The sequence below is a fragment of the Poecile atricapillus genome, chromosome 5 (genome assembly GCF_030490865.1).
Source record: "Poecile atricapillus isolate bPoeAtr1 chromosome 5, bPoeAtr1.hap1, whole genome shotgun sequence".
In the NCBI taxonomy this organism is placed as follows: Eukaryota; Metazoa; Chordata; class Aves; order Passeriformes; family Paridae; genus Poecile; species Poecile atricapillus.
The window spans coordinates 26501644-26525615 of NC_081253.1; the positions used below are offsets into that span (position 1 = coordinate 26501644).

A 23972-nucleotide genomic window follows, 5' to 3' on the forward strand; every position below is an offset into this window, starting at 1 on the left:
ATATTTTCTATATAAAAAAGTTTACAGAGATCCAAAAAATGCTGCAGTGGGCATGAGGAATGATTTATCCTACTGTTTCCACATCTTTTTTCACTCATTTAAATTCACTGAGTCATTCATCCCTGCCTGCAGAGCCGAGTAAGAATAGCACAGAAGGCTGGAACGAGTTCTTCCACTTCTCAGCCGAGTCCATGTCCAATAGCCAGGGAGGCAGGAGAGGCAGGAGGTGTTCCCTGGGCTCCTGCTACAGCTGCACAGCCCAGGCCTGGCTGGGTATTTCGGTCATGGCAGCTGCTCCGGCTGCAGCTCCCCGGCCCGGGCCATTACAGCCAGAAATAAAGGAAAAGAACTTCAAACATGCAAACGTAAAAAACCAACACCGTGGTGGCATCCAGACAAACTTCATTACAGGGTTCCTTTTATCCTTCTCTGATTCCAAGTGAAATTATTTTAATATAGAAAGCTGCTTCTTAGGTTAAGTGCCTGCTTTTCATATATATGGCAGTGCCACTGTCTAACTAAAAGGACAGCTGCTACAATTTTCCTACTACATCCTTAATTTTCTTCACCTTACTATATTGGCTTTACATACCACTCATATCTTAGACAGGTAAATATAATAAAAATTTATTTTAAGAACTGGTAATCATTTTAAAACAGCTTAATTTTCAGCCAAGTCCCTTCTCTACAAATAAATATAGAAAACTAATTTCTAGCGTTTAGGTTTTAAACAAATAAAAAGACTGACAAAAGTTCACACCATACAGCACATTATCTTCTGCAAAAAATATGTCCGCACCAAGATTTTTGTGGCTTGGAAGGTATGGGAACACTAAGTCTCCCAAAAAAATCAGCTTTACTGACTTTTCTCTGTAGGACAACATCAGAAGGAATTTTCAAGTACATTCACTAACAAAATAACTACAACAGAACCACTCCTGTCACTAACAAAAGCAAGCATTTTATACCGTGGATAACTAAGCATACTGCTGTGAGATAATTTATTTAATACAGTCATTACTAGAGAAAATAGCTTTAATGGTATCATAACCCACTATTTTTCCTGATACAAGTTTGTGAAGTCTAACAAAGGATTGTGAATTAATTTTAATTCCTGGAAAAATCTAATTAAGGTCCTTTAACATGGATGGTCTAAGAATCTCGTATCAGGTATCTGCTGTTTTAATTGTAAAAATAAAACGGTTTATTTTTAACAGAAACCAAACCATACTGAGGAAGTCTCATAAGGCAAAAGCAAGAGCAGTAGAGCATGTTTAGTCAGTTGTTCTTGTCCCTGAACTATATTAAAGCTTCTCACACCAGGTAAACCTGACCTTTGTGACTTATGCAGAGGGAAGTGCACTTCATGCCAAGTATGACGAGCTTGAGATGACACTGCCAACGCCCAACACTTTGATATTAATTGAGTGCTGCATTCTCTAATGTTTAAACCAAGGAGCCCAATTAACATACGTGACCTATGATCATACTTAGAGCCATCTCACCACCACCAAGAAACCCCAAGAAAGCCTCTTACCCATCTTTTCTTACAACTCAATATAGTCAAAGGGTATATAGTAGAATAAGCAGCAAAAATGTCAGCTTTTGGCTGGACATAATAGTAAGAGCTTCTGTACTGACTTGTTAGTGGCAGGTGGGCAAGGTAATGCAAGGTTCCCTGTACCACTACCTCTGTCATTGTCTGCCACTTACTCCAGCCCAGAAGGTGACAGTACATACCTTCCCACTATTCCTGCTTAAACAAATAATAAAACTATTTTTCATGAGCTTCACAGATTGAAGCAAATATAATACATTACAAAAACATTCAAAGGGACTACAGGAAAAGCCTGAGTTCCAGCACTGTTGAAAAGAAGATCATAAGGAAGCTTGATGTGTGGGATATCTGAACTACAGTGTATACACAGGACAATCAGCTAAACGCAGTTTTGAAAGTGTGAAAAACAATGCATACCATTTAAGTTACTCATACATACTGTGTGAAGTTCATCAATGGATGTTAGCCATTCAGTAAAGTGATTTGGGCACTGTCTTGCAAGTTCAGTCAAAAAAATTAGCTACTACGTTGTCTCAGAGACACCAGTTGTCCCTTAAGTAGTAATTGCCTAGAAATGTGACTTCCCCACACCTCCCACAGAAAGGATCCCTCATTCTCCCCCAGATCTCCTACAGCATTCCAAGTGAACAGGAAACAGAATATTTGTGCATAGTCCAGAACAGTGTATGCACCAACACTTACATCCTCGCACTCACTGAGCAGCAAGTTTTAAACAAAGAGAAATTACCTGGCCTGAGTTACACTCCTCTTTTCCTTTGAAAAACCTCTACCTTGGAACTGTTTCCTCTATTCAGTTTCTAATTGTTCATGAAAACAGTAGCAAATTAATCTCTTGAGACTTTTCTCATCTTTCACATATGGTTGAAATTGGCTAGTAGACTACAGAGTTAGAGGTGGAGGCAGAAGGGTTAACATATGTCAAAGACAGTCTTCTGGGTCCATAGTGCCTATTTTTCCTTCCTTCTCTCACAGAAATAATAAACCAAAGAGAAAATACAGAGTATTGAGAGATGCAAAAGGTAGACATATTTACAGTTCAAAACAAAATGATCTGATGCAAACTCAAGAAGGCAACTGACAAAACTGACACATTCCAGTGACTTGAAACAAAATGCCATCACCACCCAAAAGCTTGTGGTTTCCAAACTTACAAGACTGAGGGAAAAAGAGAAGGGTAAAGGCATCATCTAAATGACTGTGTCTCATTCATTCTCACAAGAAAGAAATCTTCAAAAGTGCTGCCTACAACTATGCTTTCCCTCTCCTCCCAGTGCAAAAGGTTCATTCCATTCATTCTCCAAGCAAGTCTGACAAATGTTCAGCCACTATCTCTGTCTGGCTGTCTAATATGCCTCAGTTCTCATTCCACACCAAACCAGACCGAATCCTTCATCCTTTCAAATCTCTCCTGTCCCAGCCTTTCTTCCTCCTCACCACACCCCCCGACTGACCTCTCCTATCAGATTCTCAGCTGCTCAGCCCAGCTCCCAGCTCTGCAATTAACAGATGACCAGACATCTCGAGTCAGGAAGGCACCATCAGAAATCAAAATTTTTTGAAGAGCACAGTTTTCCAAGTTTTTTAGAACTGCAAAATTGCATTTTAAAACACTTATGGTCAACTCACGGTTTTCATCACAGATTACTGCAGCTAAGGTCAAGACACTAAGTTTTAACACAGGAACTTATCTAAAATGATATTCCCCGGCATCTGCCTGCTTGTGTACTCTACACTACATTTTCAGGTGGATTGCCACATATTCATTAAGGCATATCTTAAACAATCTTGCATTATAAAAGAGGCAAAAAAAAATCTACTACTGTTGCATTATGAAAAACATTACAATTAAGCACTGTAACAGGCCAGACTACTTAGGCTGTGAAATCCTTCTTCACTGGAGATTTTAGAGATGTTAGACAGACATTATTATCTGAACTTACACAACCAGACCATGGAGGAAACAGAGAAATCACTTCCAGCCTTATGTTTCTGTGAACTTATGCTTCAGGGGAAAAAAAAAAAAAAAAAAAAAGAAAGAAAAGGAAAGGAAAGAAACACCAAAACCCACAAACACGTAAAAAACAACCAACCAAAAAAAACTCAAAACAAAACACCATAAAAGCCACACTGCAGAAAATCAGTTTGCATACTGAAATGTGAAAAGTTGGTCTTTTGGGAAACAGTTCCTGTATGTCACTTATTCCTAAATTCAAAATCAAGTAGTGAGTAGCTCCACTAAGTCTACAATCTCAATAAAATTAATAGTTACTGCCTGTAAGCTATGCACAGATTCCAGTCCTACCCAACCTAAATCATCACCCAGCCTGTTTTATTCAGGGCATAAACATTTTGTTCCAAATGAAACTTTACACTCAGCTCACAGCCCTGGCTATAAAGTCATATTCTGCCCAGAAAATGACAGCACATATTCATAGCACAGCCAGACTGAGTCCAAACACAATGCAACTCCAGCACCAGGCACTTTGTTGTTAGGAATAAAACATTTCTGAAGAACCCAATAAAACTTTCTTGTCTCTCCAGTGAGAAAGACAGAGGAAGATGGTATCTGCCAAGGAAACAATGCCACTGACTACACATATTACTGATAAATACTCAATGAAATACAAAAAGAAAGGGGAACAACAATGTAGAAGTCAACAAAATTTTTTTACAGAAATTTTTAGTAAGTGTTAGGGAGATGCCATCAAAATAACCACTTCAACAAATTTCACTGTAAGAACAATTTTAAGAAATACAGTTATGCTTCTCTCTTTGTCCAGGGTGAAGTAAGTATGCCTTCATCAGAGAAGGATAGGCAGATAATTGAGCCAATTTTTTATACACGGTTCCTTTGAGGGTAAAACCATTAACAGGGGAGCAAGGTATATGTGTAATGTCTCAGGGCTAAAAATTTGAGTTCCTCAGCCACCAGATGAGCACAGCTTCTATTTCCTCACAGGCTGTGCCTGCAGTACCCAAGTGCTGCGATTTGCCCGGAAACTGGAAGCACCTTAGTTGAAATATCAGAGGGGTTCACACAGACTGATTTACCTATTGGAAAAAAGGCTCTTCCCAGCAGGGTGAATGGCTCTGTGCAGAACCCTGGGCTTTCACAGCTACACAATTTCTTTCACAAGCAGACAGCCCACAAAGCCCCAGCCTGGCGTCCAGGCTGTGCTTGTGCTGTGATTATCCATCAGGCATACCAGTGTGCTCCTCAAGCCAACAGCCTGGTTTCCATCTCCCAGGCTAAGACTTCTGTGACAGCTCCCAACACAAACAGAAAAATAAACTGACTTCTTAGGTTACATTTGAAAAAGCCATAAGCAATGAGTGTAGCTCCAGTAAATAGGTAGAAAATGGGGTGCAGATAAGTTTAAACCCCCTCCTGTTTAATAGGCAAGATACACAGAATCAGTTACTAATTCAAAACACTGAATTAGAAGAACTGAGTTGAATATCCAAGGGAGATTTTTCCTTGTGTCACTCAATTCACATTTCAAATAAATTATGATGAGATATTAAAGTAACTTTAACCAGCAAGACAGAATTAGATAAAGATGCTTCAGTTCATTTTAATTAATAACTAAAATTATCATTAAAAAATATAATTCAATCTCTATCCAATTCCTTTCACGGTTTAATTTTTGTAGCCCTGTTGAACCATATAGATACAGATTTAGGAAAATATTCCCAAAGATAAAAGGATATTCTGTTTGCTTTAATTTTTACCTTATATTTTCTGCAACTAATTTACACATTAGACAGTGGAATGCTGTCTACCCTGAGCATGTATGCAGAAGGAAAAGTGGTTCAGTATTGCATATCACAGATCGTAAGCAAGTGAAATGAGGAAAGATTGTATCTTTAATATCTGGTCTATACGGACACCCAAACAAAATTCTTTCGCAATACTGAGGAACAGCTCAAAGGTTCACCAACCACCTCTTCAGGCACAAACCCTCATGATTAACACACCAGAATTCTCCACAATATAAAGACATATTTATACATGCCTCATAGTTCTAAACAAAATATTGAGAAATAGGTATTTCAAATAACTTGAGAAATAAAAAACAAAGTATTGCAAACCATTTTTGTCCAATACTGCTTTTTGAACCTCTACCCAAGACTATTGTCAGTAAAATGTCCTCACTGAGGCATTTCTCTTTACAAGGCCTAATACATTATTTAAATGCAGACTTACCAGATAATTGTTAAGATCTGTATTTTATAGAGGAAACCAGTAATATTCTCCTCCTAATAATCAGCAAATATTTCTGAATCTAGAGCTAGTTCTTTATTTTATCTTCAATTACAAAGGGGAAGGAAGAACCACATTCTTTCTTCATTCATATTCCAGATTATAAGTGGAACTATCATCTACAGCCCCACAGAAAGACTTTTTTTTGTCATCTTCTTTATTCATCCTTTTATCTTCCCTTTCCTGTCCATACTAAGCCCAGGTCTTTGTGGAGCTCTCCCCAGAGAGGTCCAGATATTCTCCTCCAGACAGAAACTTAAAAACCTGTTATCAAAATACTTTCCCTCTGATGTCATGATTTTGCATTTATAGGCACTCAATTCTATACACTGCTGAGATATAGTATCTGTTCACTAATCAGAAGTAAGAATTAATAGAGGTTTCAAAGCTACAAAGGCAGCATTTTCACTCTGATGGGAGCATACAGTTCATACTTTGGGGGAGGGGAAGAAAAGAAAGAGTGTTGGCTCTTTCATGAACATAAAAGGGCAGAATTACACATTAGTGTAGCTTCCCCATGTATAGACATTTTTTTCTGAAATGCAGTGTAAACTTAAAATCAACCATTAGCTTCTTTAACTAAAGCTCAAATCATCCACATAATAACTTTTACAGAGGATTATGACTAAGTTTTTTTAAAATGTAAATTGTTAAAATTTCACAATCAAGAAATAAATCACAATGGGAAAATAGGTTCCTATTCACAAAACAACCAACCAAGCTGGCATCATTAATACCCTTTAATACAAGGCAGAACTGAAATACTGGGAATGCTGTTGCCAGGTCAGAATTGAAGTGAATTGGGTAAACCCTGCAAATGGGCTCTTACAGCACCTGCCCAGCCCTTGGCCTGGTACAAACCTGTACTTGCTCCTTCAGTAAAACCCTTCTTCGTCAGGGCACAGAAATTACCAACTCAATGAAGTTTTCACAAAGGCAAAAAAAACCCTACACTTTTCTAAAAAATACATTTGAAAGAAAAGTTGAGATGCTGACCATTCTTGATTCATATGTGCTTTAACACCAAGATTTTTGACCTTCAGAAGTCCCTTCTCCCAAGAAGAAAAAAAAAAGGAAGGGAAAAAACCAAAAACACTCCTCAGAAACGACCACAGAGAGACGCTGCAGACACTCATCTAAAATAATGGCAGTCAAAGGTCAGGATGATATAGGGAACATCAAGCTTTTCATTTATGAATCTTCCTGAAAGAGACCTCTTAGTATGTAGAGGTAAGAAAATCAGGGACTATCCAGTCAGAGCGACATAGAAACTGCCTAAACATGTGTAATTTACAGGATTTTCCTAAAAATGACACCAAGTATCTTCAACTTCGACCAATTAATTTTAAGACCTCCCTGAAATATAACATGGAAACTACCATCAGCTTGTTGGGTCATCTTAACAAGATTCAGCAATTTTCCTATGAAGATCCGCTTATGAACTATACCCAGCAGATTACAAAATAACACGAAGAAAAGCAAGCACTGCAGATTGGATACCGATCAGTAAAACGACAGAAAAGTCGTAGGAGTCTTCCAAAAGTGCTGGAAAATGCATGCTGCAAGAACAATTGGTATTCCTGCCTAACAAAGCTGGGTTACACTCGAAGGCTCCAACATGTTAATCTGTCACTGTGACAGAAAAGCTAAGGATGCCAGACCAACACACATTTCTATTCCAACACCCTGCATATCTAACAATGAGCTTCCGAACACAATTAAAAATAGGTCTAGAGTGTCCAAATATATGAGCACGGATGCTCTTAGCATTTCTACTTCCAACTTCTTGTTACAAAAAAAAGAGTACCCTTCAAGACCTCTCAGCATTCCTTAACAGTGGTTTTTTTTGCATTCTAAAATCACAAGTGACAAAAGAAACAGCTCCATATTTGCTTCAGATCTCTTCAAGGAAAAAAAAAAATACACATTACAGTAATTCTGTTACAAAACTACAGCACATGTGTAAGGCCCCGAGAAGCACCGATGCTGATAAAATTAAAAATGGCTGTGCCCGAAGATCCCACAGCAAAACAGGCACTGCTCTACTGACGATTAAAATATATATTAAAAATTCCTGCATTACCTTACAAAGGGCGAGGTATGCAAAACAAAAAGATTATATATATTTCCAAAACTGAAGTAAGTTATTAGACAAGAGATGCAGATCTAAGCAAAGCATTCTTACTGAGTGCAGCTCGAGCTCATTTACACAATAAAGCAGATTTTATTCCCCGAGACATTTAACGTATCAGGATTTCAAAACTTTTATCAGGCTTCGCCGCTGAAATAGATGCACACCACTTTGTAAGGAGGCACAGATGTGCCCAAATAGCAGCGGACCCCACCCCCTTCCCGCTGCCAAAATGGCCAGTTCGTTACACCCAGTGGCTACTCACCAGCCGCAGTGCCGAGCAGCAGGGTGGCACTGGAGAGCAGGAGCACCAGCACAAGGTGCTGCAGTGAGGCAGGCATACCTGGGCAAGCCACGGTTCGAGCCGGCAGAAGAAAAAAAAAAAAAAAAAAAAAAAAAGGGTTTAAAAAAAACCCCAAACCCCGAAGAGAGGAAATTCCTCCTGCTTTCGCACAGCCTTCCTTAACTCTCTCGGTTCTCGGTTTACAATCCCGTCTGGAAGGGCAAATGGCAGATGAGAGGAGCCGTCTTCGCTCTTACTCCATTACAGCCGCCTGCCTTCATGCCTCGGGAGCCGGCAGCGCTCAGCGGACACGGGGGAAGCGCCTGGCTCTGCCTCCCAGCCCCGAGGCATCTCCCCCGCGGGGAGGACGGCGGCACGCTCCCGACCCCGCTGGGAACCGGGCTATTTCCCACGCAGCTTCACGACATCGAAGAAAGCGCCCGGTTGGGAAGGGAACATATCCAGACGCGCCCACAGCGGTGTCAGTCAGCGCGGGCCCTGCGGGCTGGCCGGGGCACGGAGAGCGAGCTAGGGGCTCACGGCGGCGGCGCGTCCCATCCCGGCAAAGGTCTCTGTCCTCTGGCCGCCCCTCCTCGCTGCCTCACGCTCCGGGGAAGGCGGCGGCGAGGCTCCCTGCTCTCACGGCGAGGGCTGCGGCTGCATCCCGGCCCATCTGCCTCCCGCGCCGGGCGGGCTCCTCCGCGCTGCCCCGGCCCCCGCAGCAGCACCGACGCCACCCCCGGCCACCCCGACAAAGGTGGGGCCCGGGGCGGCGAGGCCCCTCCTCGGCGGCTCCAGCTGCGAGCGTACCCGGCCGCTCTCTGCGGGCGAAGGCCCTTCCCCTCCTCCGCCTCCCGCCCCGAGTTTCCACAGCGCCGGGCAGCCTGGCCCGGCCTCCTCACGCTGGTCTCCGCTCAGCCCCTCCGCGCTGCCAGCGCCTTCCTCCCCCCGCGCCGGGCTCGCCGGCGAGGGGCCGCTCCGCCTCCTTCCCCTGCCCGCCGCCGGCTGCGGGCGGGAGCCGAGCGAGGGCCGGAGCTCCGCCGCCCGCGCCCCCTCTCGCCCGCCCGCCCCAACAGCACGGGCGGCTCCAGACACAAAGGGGAGTCGCTGCCGCCGCCGGCCCGGGCGCCCGTCCCGCCGCACCGCCCCCGGCCCCGCCCCGCACCATAGAGGTGGCTCCAGGTAGGCAGAGCGGGGCCGTCGGGCGGAGCTCCGCCGGCTGAGGGTAGGGGGCGCGGGGCCAAGGACGCCGCCACGGGCAGGGGAGCTGGGGGCGCCGGGCGGTTCCGTGAGGAGGGGAAGGCCCCGCTAGACCTTCCCGGGAAGGCCGCGGGAAGGAGGCGAACGCCCCCCCACCATGCAGCCTTTCTGTGAGGGAGGCTGTCAGCAGGGAGGCGTGAGCTCAGGATTCACAAAAAACGCCTGGAACAACAAGAAAAAAAAATGATTAGCAGCCTCTGAGATTGCGTCATGTTTGAACTCCGTGGCCTGCCTGTCAGGCACCCCGCAGCTTCTGCCTCGTCCTTGCGTTCAAGCCCCGTTATCTCTGTCCCTGTGAGCTTCCCTAGGGGCACTGGCCGTACCACCTTCTGCTCTCCCTCCGTGAGCCCAGGCAAGTCACAGAGACAGATCAGTTAGGTTGGAAAAGACCTCTGAGATCATCGAATCCAACCTGTGACCGATCACCACCCTGTCAGCTAGATCATGGCGCTAAGTGCCATGTCCAGTCTTCCCTTAAACACCTCCCGGGGCAGTGACTCCACCATCTCCCTGGGCAATCCATTCCAATAGATAATCACCCTTTCTGTGAAGAATTTCTTCCTAATGTCCAATCTGAAATCCGTTCAGCTCATATGGCTTCAGCCACCTGACTCTCAAGCAAAACCATTATCTACCTCTTAAAGAGATTTTATGGTTTCAAAACAAAGATAAAGTGAGCCCACTCAGCTATTTGTATGCTTTAACCTTTGCTATATTGCACAGGACCAAAGAGATAAATTGAGGGCAACAGCTGATGGAGAATTGTGACTGGAACGTAGTGTCTGATGTTCTGGCCTAGAACTTGTTTCAAGCAAGTTTTACTGGCTATAGCATAGAAAAAAGGATTCATACACACTGGAAGCACCTTCATATCTGGGCATCACCAAAGGTATATATATATATATATATATATATATATACACACACCCCTATATTCCTATACTAGTTTCAAGAGTGGAATACAAGTTCAGAAATCAAATTCCACAATTCAAGATATTGAATACTACTAAATAAAATGATGTAGTTGCAAGTCAGAGTTACAATTTTAGTGATATTCTGCATAATTCCATTCCTCTTGACAAGCCATAACAGATGAAATAGATGTAATCTGATACTTTTAACATCAAGAGAATTATTAAATAAATTGTACTAGGATTTTCATCATTGTGATGCCCTGGCCAAAGTCATAGTTTGGCATTCCTAGAGTCAAGGTGAATTTACACTGACAGTTATAAAATGCTTTTAAAGTTTCCTAAAATATTTTTACTTCCAGTCTATGCAGATCTAACATGGATATTGGTGAGACAATAAAATATAGAATCACAGATTGTAATTTGTATTGCCACTTTCCAGAACTGCAATGTTAACCACACATGTTAACCACAGTATCCTTCCTGTTATTTGTGGAATGTGAATGTCAAGAAATAACCTTTAGAAGCAACACCAACACCAACTCTCCCCCCTCAACAGCTAGAACAGTTTTACCTCCAAGAGAGGGAAAAAACCCCAACACTGAATTTTTTTTCTGCAGCACCAAAATCCAGTGTTCTTTTCTGGTTCCACAGACACCAAACTATGCAACACATCTTCTGCCCAGCTGTACCTACCAATAGAATAAGCGAGATCTACTTTGTTCAGAGAAAACAAGAACCTTGCCATGTGAGTTACACAGCACTTTCACTGTTTAGATGGTAAAAGAAAATTACCGTAATTGTTTATGACGTGTATGAAAACCTGCTCACCCTGAAGTAAATGACAGAGGTCTCACTTGTTTCAATGGTTCTAGTTTTGGCTCATTAATTAACACTAGGAGTTCTTCTCCACAGGAAATTGTGCAAAAACATATATTCTGCCTTAAAATACTTTTCCTTTTTTCTTTCCACAAAATGGATTGGATTTTTGTTCTCCGTTTTCCTAAAATGAAGAGAAAATACATGCCCTTTTTAATACAATTATTTCCTTTTAGTTTCACAAAAAAACAAAACCCGATCAAGAAAACACACTACTGAAGGGCATGGGGCTTTCCATCTGCTTTGCCTGAGTTTATATCAGGCCCTTGGACTAATCCCACACACTTGCAATCACAGCAGTTTGCAAGAATTTCCCTTCCTTCCCTAAGCTATTTTGAGCCCTGTAGATGTTCTCTGCAAGGGCCAGGTCCCTCCTGGCGCGGTGTGGCTGTGAAGGCTGCACCCAGCGCCGGTCACACACCGATGCCAGGTGGCAGAGCAGGAGCTACTGTACCCTGCTGTCCCTGGAGTTGGCAGGGCCAAGGAAGGGCTGACCCCCACTTCAGCACACAGATGTAGAAAGCAATCACTGCTGTCTAAGCACAGAAGCAGCTTCCTTTTCCCACGGTGGTGGGAGGAAACCAGAGAACCAAACTGTCACAGTCAGGCTCGCTCATTGTTATGTGCTTGGACAAGAACATATTTATAATTCTTCCTGTGATATTGTTTTATCTGTAAGCTAGGATTTCGCTCTCCTAATATTCAGCAACACAAAGTAAGACCTACAGGAAAGTAGTCAGGATAGTGAAAACTTGCCGAGCTGCAGGACAGTAAATCTGGGGTGCGGGTTCAGGTAAAGACAGGGGGGAGAGACAAGAGAAAACACGTCAAATTTACCAAGATTTAAAAGCCAATATTCTAACTGAAGCACTGTATTTCCACCAGGAAGAAATCTGACCATCAGAAATGAAACAACACTATTGAACACTACTGAACTTATTGGAGATAAGACTGTTAGAAAATGTGAGGAGGAAAGACCTTAGGAAGCAGATGGTCTTTTGCAGCTATGTTCACTGTTCTCCCAGCCAGGCAGAGGCAAGGCCGCTTCAGCAGCACGGTCATGGGGCAAGGATGAGGAGGACAGTGGCAGAGGAGCCAGGGTCTGGTGGCTGGAACTCCCCAAGATGCAGGTCAGATAGAGAAGGGGACGTGTATCTTGCCCTTGGTTGAGGGAGCTCTGAACAGCACAGGCACAAACAGCACGTGGGGGTTACCCTTTGCTTCAGTGGGATACAGAGAGGAGAAATGCAGCTGATAGGAGGCTCAGGAGTGTCCCACTCTGGCTCAGACTGATGCAGACACAAACATGTTGATATCACTGGTAAATTCAACACTGCACGTAAGAGAAATTAAACATGTCCTTGTTAGCAGCATCTCCTTTAAACAACACATATCTTTAATTACCTGGAAAAAAGGAAACTATTTTCATGCTACCAAGAGAGTATTCCAATCAGTGGAAAATAAGATGAACAAAAAGAATGAAGAAAACTGAAATGAACTATGAAACAATAGCATGATTTTAATTTCTTTTCAGAAAATCCAATGCTCAGGCACTTTAAAAAGATTTCTCAGGGTAGGTTCACTGTTATCCAAGAGTTTTTCAGCGCTGATGCAATATAACTGTTATCATTGTTAGGACTCAGGGGACTGTTCTTTTTGACAGGGCCTTTCATGAAGTCAACAAATCAGTTTAAAACAAGCCATAAATTGTATTTGGCTGCCTGTCAGCTTGGCTGGGATGTTCTCCCAGTGCTGCCATAAGTGTTGGGGAAAGAATATAACACGTCCAGATATTTAGCTTTTAGGGGATATTTTGTTCCTAATTTAAAAATAAAGCATCCCCCTAGCATTGACTCTGATGCATAAACATATGTTAGAACAGCCATCATGATTTTTACACACTTCCCTTCAAATAAATACACCCATTCTGGATCCTAAGTGATAGCTTAATAAATAATGGGCTCAGTACAGATCTCCCCAGCAAATGCCTGCCACTTTTTGGGAGAACTAGGAGAACACTAGGGAACTGTCAGCAAGATCAACTCCCCAGTCTTGCTCCTGTAACTGTATGTGGAGAGAGAGGTCGTTCCTGATAGATGGGATCCAAGCCTCCTATAGCTCTCTAGATATTGTTAACATCCTGAATTGCAGCCAGGACTCACTGAAAAGACAATAGTGTCTACTTCCAGTCTGCTGAGTTAGCAGCTACAGCTTCAGCCAGTGCAGCCAAACAAGTAACCACACGCAGACGTCATTACCTTTGGAAGTGTTTGGTTACTTGTTTTATATAGATTTTCCCATCAGTGTCCAGTCCTGGGTGCTGCGAGTGTCATTAAAACACCCCCAAAAGTCCCCTTGGAGTAAGGGAGGGAAGGTGGCTGTGGGAAGACCACAGTTACAGGGAAGCAGGCACGTATGCATAAGGAAAAACTATGTAACCTCTGGAGACTTCAGAAGCAATATGAACACCAAAGCACCTTTCCCAGACATGGACATGTTTCCTTGGGAATAGGAAGCAGCACTTTCATCTTGTCTGAATGCTGGGTTTTGCTCCTTTTCTGGGGCTTGGTATTATTTTGGGAAAATGGATTCCACAAAGGAGGGACAGAGGGACACCAAACCATGACTGAAATCCCAGAGAGGTTGTTGTGGAGTAAAGTCCATTTCTTTCTGTTCTTTCTGACAGGCAGGAAAAGCCCAATCCACAATGGTCAGCCTGTCCTGCCAAGACATGACAGTGGCAAAACTTCCTGTGGCATCACATACCAGACCAGGCTCTCATGCTCCCAATTCTACCAAAAGCCTTCAGAAAATGGTAAATCAAATTCCTTGCCTCAGAGGGAATTAATTTCCCCTTTAGTTCAGTTAAATAATCTGTACCAGACATTACTTTTGGCCTTTAGACTCATAAAATCTGTCTGAGGGCTGTTATGACTTCATTTTCCTTTGTCTCTGAGGCACAGAAAAGAGCACCTTACTGTTGAGCTCTTGAAAAAATCCCCAAAACTTTTATGAGTATGAACTAGTAAGTGTTTTCAGACCTGAGTTTTTCTCACTCTACCAGGCTGTTGTCATCTACTACAAGGTGAACCACACTGTGCAATGAAGTCATAACAGTCTTTGACGTCAACATCCTGAATCATAAGAGAAGTTTTGTGACTGCTTTGTTTACTTTTTGATGGCAGATTTTTAGTAAGTTACTGCAAAAATTAATTGCAGCACTTTTGTGGCAATCCCCAGAAAGATCTATTTTCATGTTTCACTTCTTTTTTTTATGCTGGTCTCACATTCCCTGATTTTGTTGTAGCAAGTGGTTTCCTATGGGGTGCCCATAATTGCATGATCAAAGGTGTGAGGATCAAGCCTGGAAACATAAGCAGGTGAGTGTGGGACAAGTCGACCTTGGGTATGCACAGAGAAGAAGGAGGAAGATGCATACTCTGGGATAAACAAAGGGAGTATTTTGTCTCTTAAAGTATTAATAACAAAATAGTTAATCACCATTTTTACATTTCATAATACGTTATATTTCCCAATGATAATGAACTACCAACAGTGTTGATAGCAGTTGCTGTCTTGTTTTAGAGATAACACTGCTTAGTCTGTGGAAATCTTATGTCCACTTTGGGGGTGGAGGTGAGAGAAACTTTCAAGTTAGCTTTGAGAAGCACCTCCCAATTTGAATTAAGTCTGAAATCATATGTTAAAGGCCTTTTACAGCTTGTCTGAATCTCTTGGCTTGTAGATCACGACATAAAATGGGAAGTTTGCTGCAGGGTTTTTATCAGTTCAAAACATCACTTATTCATTAAATCCAACAATGGACGTAGTCAGAAATAGAAATGTGATGAGCTGTGTCAGAATCATCTTCTGGTCCACAGCAGATGGGTATGTCATCACCACAGACCTGCAGGGTTTCATTCCTCAGAGCTACCTGAGCCTTCTCAGACTCATGATAGGCGGCTGGGAACGGTGCTCGCGGAATCTCCAACACTCTCTCCTGCTACTGTTACCTTCCTTTTGCTTTCTGGTTCTGGGTTTTTGGGTTTGGGTTTTTTTCTGTTGTTAGTTGATGTTTTTTTAATCACTCACTACACAAGACAGTTAGCAGTGCAAGTTGGGCTGGTTTTCAAAAGCCACCTTTTCATTTTTGGAATTTAATTTCTCACAGACAGTTAGGATTGGAACTAAAAATATTTCTCCAATCAGCTCAATACTTCTATCAGAAAGGTAATAAAAATTCCCTCTGAGAACAAAATTGAAGTCTCTGGTGAAGCACTGATAGACCTGCACTCAGTTTTCCATGGTGGAGGTCCAGAGGAAGCAGCCTCTGTGCTCATTGCTGGCCATATTTGAACATCAGCTTGACAAATGTCAGGCATAAAGGACAGAAGTGGTGTCTACAACATTCATTTGTTCCTTGTTATTTTAAATGACAGTGTGGAGGGAACAGCTTTTGCTCAGACTTCTTACAACAGTTGCCCTTTGCAATGAGAAAGGAGGGCATCAACTGTGAGCCAAACTGTGAGCTTCTTCAGGTTTTGTCTTCTCTTGCAAATGTGGAAAAGAGTAAAAGGGTTAATGCAGATTAATGCATTAATGCATTAATCCCCTTTTAATGCAGATTTTGTTGCCACTGCAAGGATAATGTCAGAGGGCTGACCAACCTCAGAGCCATAGCTTCCAGAGAAAGGTGTTACTGAGTGTGCCTGCCCAGTGTTCCTCTCCTGCATGCAGGCAGCTCTGGGAACATCACCTGGGGAAAGATAAAATTTTTACCTTTTAGTAAACCAAACAGGAGATTTCTATCCCTTCTGCTTCTGCCTGTAACATGACATCTGTTGCCTGACAATTTTGAGACATTTTTATCTGAGAAGAGTGTTCCTACAGATCAAGAAATGAGTCAGTAGCTCTGCACACCCTGCTTGTTTCTCACGGATTGATTTGGAAACATGAACCCAACTAACTGCTTCCCCAAAGCATCCATCAGGAGCCCTCTCCTTGAAGTGATACAGGCCAGGACACCAACTCCAGCCACCAGCATCAGTCCTGCTTGCTGGGGCCTGCAGGAAACATTGAGGGCACAGTGCCTCCCTACACCATCTACAGTCATTTGAAACTGTGCAGACATTAAAAGCTTTAATTGACAAACAAGAGCCAGGCCTCCAGAGGCTATTTCCACAACACAAAATGGGCTATGTGAGCCTTGGGTGAGTGGTTTAGGGGGCATAGGCAGCACTCAGACTCTGTGAAACCTCTGCCTCTGCTTGCAAGATTAAAAGGCAAACACATAAATGAGGATGCAGGGATAAGTGGGAAGAGACTTCTAGAGGAAAAAATTGCCCTTTATCTCCATTGTAAAGAGTTTGTATTTTTCCACAGATGAAAGCTCACCAAAAGTGGAGAGGACTATCTCACAGAGAGGCTACATGAGGTGCTCAAAGGAATTTCATAAGTTTGAAGGTACTTTTCCTTCTTTTCTTTCCCCCCACATTTGCCACAAAATAATTGTGATGTTTTGCATATTTCTTTTTCTCCTCCCTCTTCTTCATGCCCCTCTGAGCTGGGTAAAATCAATGTCTGAGCAGGGTTTCCCATCTCCAGCACTGTTGCCAGTTTCACTTTTGTATTTGTTTACTTTCAACCTTCAATCCCCTCAACTTTGGAGAAGTTGCATTTAGCAAAAGGAAAAACTACCACCCCTATAGCTCTGCTCTCATAACTGCTGAAGCTCTCAAATTTCCAGCAACAGAAGAGTGGAAGGGGTGTTAAATGGGGGCAAAGAGAAGCATGGACCCTGAACTAAATGTTGAACAGAGAGAGAGAGGAAGTTGTAGGCAGGAGAGAGAGGATCTGAGGAGTGAGAGGAGGAGAAAAAAGTTACAGGAGAAAAATTAAAATGCATTTTGATTTAACAAAAAGGAGGGTGCTAAACTCAGATCTCTGATATGAACCATGCTGACAGGGACACTGGCTTGGAAGTTTCACAATGCTCATCTGCAGGAGTAGGTCTCTGGGACAGGCTGGCAGATAGTCCTCATCTCCAAAGGAAACAGCAAGTCTCAAGTTTTTCTTGGCTTAACCAAAAGTTGTAAAGCATATTCTTCCTGCCCTCCACTCGTATTCAGAGCTCCCCTGCGTACTTTGTTGATGAAATCTCTCACCCCAATTCAGGAGATAGCATTTGCTAAACATGCTCTGCCTGCTACCAGAAGAGCTTCTGACCTTGTCCTGTCTTCTCCTTAGCGTTTGGCAAATACTTATCTGTACTCACTGTGACCTCCAGCCAGCTGGGTAAAAAGCTTTGGAGCCAAACATGTGCACAAATAATTCCAGGGGCAGCTGTTACTACTGGATTATCTCTTCCTGTGGTTTCTACAGATAGAAATAGTTAATACATGTTGCAGTTTACAGACCCTTTCCCTTTAGCAGACCAAGGACCATCTTCCTTCAACTCAGGGCCATTAAACCCATCTCAACAATGAGGGCCTTCAATCTGGTACTCCCCTGTGTTGCCAGATGTATCCTATCACATGAAACAGAGCCCACAACAGTCAAAATCACAGATCACAGCCCTGCCATCTTTAGCCAAGAAGGTCACCATTTAATCACTCTTCTCAAGTTATGTGTAACAGAAGCCATCCTGTGTGTATCCAAACACAGCACCCCCTCTCTCCAACCCCTCCAGCCTCCCACAGCCCAGACATGAGGTGTTTTTTCACCCTGACGCATTGAGGTCCACGCCTGCTCAGAGTTCATTCAACCCAAAGAGCAGCAATGACTCGCTTCCAAAAAATGAGACTATTATGGCTAGAGACCATTACGAAAGCCTGCATGAAGCTGAGACCAGATGTGTCTATGGATGACTCCAAATACTGCTTAGAGCAAAGCTCTGGATTGTTTTGGTTTTGTTTTTTAAACAAAATAGGATTGACAGGATCTCCTCTGTAACAAGAAAGATTTTCTGATGTTTTTCTGCACTGCTGTTACAGATGTGTGGCTGGGCTGGGAGCTCACACCCACTGACAGTGACCACAGCAGCTCTCAGAAGTGCATGAAGACATGGAAGGAGCCCTTACGTGATAGGGTGGAAGTGATGGGGATGCCAGCCCATCTAAGTTCAGCTCCAAGAATCAGCTCGTGGTCATTGGGACCACGTTATCCTTTCAGCAGGATGTTCTGTATGAGCTCCTGGAAGTGTGAGCAATAACATGGCTCTGATTGCTTTTTGCTTTTAAAGCAAACCTTTCATCAGAGGAACCTCAAAGCAACTTGCCAGCAAGAATGGGCACAACCTCACACTGTGCCTGTGAGATAAGCGAAGGATGGAATAGATTAACTGCTTAAAAGCACACAGCAGCTCTGTGGGATGAAGGAAAAATAAGAAAAAAGCCTTATATATGTACATACACGTTTGAAACCATACAGGGTTTTATGGAGAGGCAGCCTGGAAGGCTGCCAGGATACTGAAATTGCCACCCCTGCACAACCACGAATACCATGGAAACCAGTGGGGCACTGGCAGGCAGGAAAGGAAATAAGCTGAAAAACGGCTTTCCATGAAACACAGCCAGGCTGGGACACTGCTCCCCTCCTGAGTGAGGGAGGCCTACGTGCCTAACCACCAGTGTTGCTGCCGGTGGGAGCTGGGCTCCAGGAGAGAGTCATTCCCAGTAATTTCCCAGCCTGGGGTAACGCTTTCCTGGCGGCGGCCAGTGGATGACAGCAAAAAGAGGGATGGCTGAAAACTGCTACATCATGTCAGCTGTGGTATGGAAGTAATGGAAACCCGGAGTGCCAAGTAAAGCTTCAACACATGCTGGGAATTATAGGAAGATCAAAGTCAGTTGACATCTGAATGAGGACAGGGAAGGAACATGTATGTGCAAGCCCCTGCCTGCCCTGTCTGGTGAGGCACGATTAAAAGGCATGAAACACTCATCAGTTTTCCCTCAAAACACTAAGAAAGCTCAAAAAAGGATTCCTTTAACCTGAACAAAAGTAAGTAAAGGAGAGAGGCACAGAAAACAAAGCCAAAAATAACAAATGAAACTGAATATAACAGGAATAACAGAAATAAACAAACCCAGACAAGCAGTGGAGGAGGAATGAACACACTGTTAATCTGTCAAGTACACCGTGCCCACATCAAACTACACAGTAAGTTCAGAGAAATACCCAGCCTCTCGGCTGAGCAAGGGCACCTGCTTGTTACCAAACAGCATTCATCCCTTAAAAAGTCGTACTCCTGGTAAGCCAAGGGAGGAGGAATTCAAATGTAGAACAGCTGTACTCATTCAAAATACTGCTAAGAGGAACAGCGGCATCTTATGAGTAAGCTGGATATGGTGCAACCAGCACCAGGCTTGAGCAAAAATAGCCCAGTGGAGATGAGAGGCAAGAAGAGACACCGGTACACAGCTCTCCCTCTGGCTCAGCAACTGAAGGATGCAGACGTGATTTCCTACAGAGCCCAGATTGAATAAAGGCAGGGGGACATTTCTACAGAAAGGCAAAGAGGACTGAAAAACCAGAGAAGCAGCAGTGCAGCATTTCTGCTACGCTAAAATGCACAGAGCTACGGGCCTTCCAGTAGCCACAGGGGAGGGCTGGAAGGGGATGGGAGCATTGCCATGGCTGGCCCTGATAAGGCTCTATCTAGGAACAGGCGAGGGCTGTGCTCATGGCCTGACCGAGAAACGGGTCTGGAGGAGTGCGAGAACAACAGGATAACATCAGGCACTTCTTACACGGCTGAAGGACCGCCACTGGTCATCAGGAGACAAGTGCAGATGGGAGACTTTAAAGTGGTGCCAGAAAAAACAAGCTACAGCCAGGGTCGAGGAACATGGGATCCAACTCCTAGTTGTCAGCAGTTGTGGTGTATACATTGCTGGAAACAGATGCAGTGCCAGGAAAATCCAACTCCCAGCATGAAAAGAATAACTTAGGAATGATAATGAGAGAAGCCAAAGCAACTGTGACTGTGAATTAGTGATTACATAAAAGTTTTTATCTTAAAGTTATGTTAGGCCAAATTCTGAAGTAATTTTTTCAGCCAAGAACGCTCCCTTGAGACCCTGTGATTTGGCCACAACTTGCTACATCTTTAAAAAAATTGAAGAAAAAAAAAGCTCACAACAAAACAAAGGTTTCCTCTTTATGCTGGCTGGAAATACATAGCAGGCAATAGCTTTGACTGGCATCAAACACTTCTCCAGCAGGTAGCTGAAGTCCTCTGCTTTATGCCACCATCCAGCATCACTGTGAGGGACAGGCCAGTCTTCAGGTTTTGCTCCCTTATGTGGCTGCCACCCAGGGAAGTGGGAACTGTGGCTGTTTGGTATGAAGACAAGTACATGCTATTCAAGCTCCCTGAAACAAGTGAGGTACAATCCACATCACAATTCCTCCCACTTGGACCTATCAAAGCTACTCCTGAAAAACTGAATATACAGTAGCCTGGGTACTGCCATAAGGAAACATAGCAATCATTGCTGCCCACCATGTGCTGAACAGCAATAAAAGTTTCTTTTCAAAGTAGCTGATCTGGGTAAATAACTACCAATATCTCAGTGGCAGGCTCACAAGAACAGGAAAAGGATTCTCTCTATCCCATTCCCTGGGCAGTACTGGGCTCAGCAGCATCTCTGGGCTTCACACCTGGAGGTCTCTGTGTAGTTTCAAGTGGGGCATCTGCAAATCCCAGACCACAGTAAGTCCCAAAGAGATGCAGCCACAATGAGACATCTCTCTCCTCCCAGAACCTCTCCCCATTCCAGTTGGAGACTCATCACATGCACAAAACTTCCCTGCTCATTCTTTCAACTTGGCTTACCAGGAGTAATATGCTGCCAACCTGCAATTGCTAAGGAGGTATCAAAAATAACATGAGAAAGTGAATATTTGGAGCAGGAGACACACCCTTCCCATGACAGATGACCTGCTGTAAAAGCCCTTATAAAAACAAGGGAAATGTGCTCAAATACCTGTTGTAAAATCTGAAGCTTGAATGCTGTGCAGCCAGAAATCCTGGAAATAGTTCTTTCAAATAATGCAAACACTTTGGAGATTCTGAGCTGGAAATAGTTTTAGATAAAAGAACCTTTCATGCCAGCTGGCAAAAGGCAAACAGATGGATCAGATAGTTGGATAGATGGGGCTTAAAGCCACTTTTGTCTCAGCAGTGGGCTGGGCTTGTGTATGCAATGTCTGAAGGCAGCATATCTCATTATCTGACCCTTAAATGTTGGCTTTATGAAATCATATCAGATGAAGCTGCAGCCTTCAAAAGCGTCTCTCAGCCTGGCAGGACTCTCGCCTTCCTCCCAGCAGCACCTTCAGCAGGCCAGGGGCTGGCTTGGTGCTCATGCCAACCTCTCAGGTTCTCTCCCCTGCTCAGAGCACCAGTCCAGGCTCTGTCAAAGCTCAGGAAGGTTTGTTATGGTGGAGGGAATTACACAAATACTTGGTCAAAACTCTTATGTTCCCACAGTGCAATAGCAGCAGGATAACTCCAAAGGGTGAGAAATGAAGGATGCTGTGAAGGCTAAAGGGAAATCCCCCAAACTGTGTTTGATATGTTTAACAAAAACTCACTGAAAGCAGGATGTGATCCACACAAAACAAACCAGGGCAAGCATTCTGTATTTTCTGTAGCCTGTGCAGCTTGAGTAAAGGTGATGTTTAGTTTTAGCTGTGCTTTTGATGCATGAATCTAAAGAGGCCAAACTGAGCCACCCCAGAAGGGGAATTACACCTTGTTTGATGGGGATGGCCCTGAGCCACAGGTTTGCAGTTTCCTTAGAGCCAGCCACCTGCTCCTCACCCCTTATGTGCTTTTCTCATAGGGTGACTGATGGGGGGTAGGGCTGCCAGTAATGGCAGCTCATTGCCTGTGATGTTTGTCACAAATTGCAAGGACCGCAGCCCACACAGGCTCCCTCCAGCATCTCATCCCCTGGGACTTCAGCTGGTCACTGCCAATGTGACATCCCAGTTCTGCTGGAGCACCAGCCAAAGCAAACCAGGGTCTCTCTGCAGCATCTCAATTGGTGTGAAGAGATTACAGAAATCTGGAAAGACTGAAATAAGTTCATGGACCAGGAACAGTTTAACTTTCTTTTAGAAATGTGGTTTTTGCTGTATTTGAACTATGCACCCCTGAAGATTTCATGTCAAAATGGAATTGTGTAATGAATATTAAATGTTTATCAAGAAATTCACAGTTGAAAGTGGTCTGCAATGACAGATCAAAAAAGAAATCCCTTCTGTGCCATTTCTATTCTCATTTTTTCATGACATATTAATTCATCCAGAAGGACTTTAATACTCATCTTTATAGATATTTTTGCTTTTCACATCAGACATTAAACTTTGCCATCTTGTTCAAGAAGACTCTGAGCTACCAAAGACAGGGCAGGATTACACCATCAAAGTTGCAACATTGAAGCCCTGGCATGACTAATCCCCATGTAAATGGAAAAAGACCAAAGATGGGCAGTGTTTGCAGTGGGGAGGTGCAGAGCCAGACAGTCTCCTCCAGCCCACAGGTGCATGGGAAGCATGTCCCATCCACACAGGAACAGCCTTGAGTCTCTGCCACCCTCTTCCTTGGCTGCCTTTCTAGGGACAGTGGCACACATGGCCCTGTGGGCACAGCAGGGCTTGCCTCATGGCTGTCCCACTCATATCAGGACAGTGGCTTAGGATAAAGGGATTGCTCCCAGGAAGAATGCTGGATTTTTCGTTTGCTTTCATGAGCATGTTCATGGGAAAAATACACCTTTGCATAAAGCATAAAACCACTTTTTAACTGTGTCCTTTGAAAGACATGCAAAATTAACTTCCATGTACAAATGGCACCTGAGAGAGCACACAGACTTTGTGGTCCATCTTAGAGAAGTAGCTTCCAGAAGAAGACATCACCAAGCTGGCTTCTCTTTCCTGTAGGCATCATCTTGTGATGATTCACAGAGCCCAGCTGAAGGGCAGTGATGATGTGTCTATATGATGCAATGGCAGAGCTGTGTCAGATCCAACACCAGAGCACTACTTGCACAGTAAAGACACTCATTTTTTGCTTGGCAGAACCAGTCTAGCCAAAACCTAGTACAAAGTTGGCCCAAACCCTTCCCCAGCAGAGAGCAGCGCTGGCTGATAGAGGCTGCCATGAGGGTCAGTGTGGGTCCCTGTCTCTCTCAGTCTGAATTCATTAATTAAGGGGAAGATGAGGACAGGACTTGATGTTTCAAGGGACTTGCCCTCACAGGGCAGTATTTCTTGTGGTTTCTGACATTGAGCTGACAGCACAGGGACCAGAAAAAAGATATATGAATTAAAAATAGGAAAGAAGAAAGATCTGCATCTTTTGCAGGCATGAAACTTGACTATGGGTAGGCAAAACAGTTCATTGCAGCAATTTCTGAAGGTCAGGGCATCATGAGGGGATGACAATCAACAGCTGACAGCCAAAGGAAACCCAGATGTTTAAGTTGCATGTGGAGCAAATTTGATTGAGAAATCAGAGAAAGAGCACAGATTCTGTTATTCTACATCCAGATTTATTTTTTTTAGATTAAAAATGCACTTGAAGCTCTTTTTTGCAGCTTTGACCTCAGCAAACGGCAGTTGTTCAACTGTCAGTGTCAGAGCTGTGAGCTCCA

General features: G+C 43.6%; 3 protein-coding genes across 4 annotated transcripts in view; 2 read left to right on the forward strand and 1 right to left on the reverse strand.

Moving 5' to 3' along the window:
- BMPR2 (bone morphogenetic protein receptor type 2) overlaps positions 1 to 8367 on the reverse strand; it is a 104117-nt gene extending 95750 nt beyond the window's left edge. For both annotated transcript variants that reach the window (XM_058839451.1, XM_058839450.1), the window contains exon 1: positions 8240 to 8367. In XM_058839451.1, the coding sequence (XP_058695434.1) occupies positions 8240 to 8315 (76 nt within the window). In that variant the 5' untranslated portion in view covers positions 8316 to 8367. The remainder of the gene's footprint in view (positions 1 to 8239) is intronic.
- A 114-nt stretch (positions 8368 to 8481) lies between these two features.
- LOC131579475 (basic proline-rich protein-like) lies at positions 8482 to 11165 on the forward strand. The gene is made up of 2 exons (XM_058839452.1): positions 8482 to 9439; positions 11083 to 11165. Exons 1-2 carry the CDS (start codon positions 8482 to 8484, stop codon positions 11133 to 11135), a joined length of 1011 nt encoding a protein of 336 aa, XP_058695435.1. The 3' UTR covers positions 11136 to 11165.
- Positions 11166 to 13695: 2530 nt separating this feature from the next.
- On the forward strand, positions 13696 to 18517 carry LOC131579925 (uncharacterized). Its single transcript, XM_058840512.1, has 3 exons — positions 13696 to 14122; positions 16690 to 16770; positions 18300 to 18517. Exons 1-3 carry the CDS (start codon positions 13723 to 13725, stop codon positions 18515 to 18517), a joined length of 699 nt encoding a protein of 232 aa, XP_058696495.1. The 5' UTR covers positions 13696 to 13722.
- Positions 18518 to 23972: the final 5455 nt, after the last annotated feature.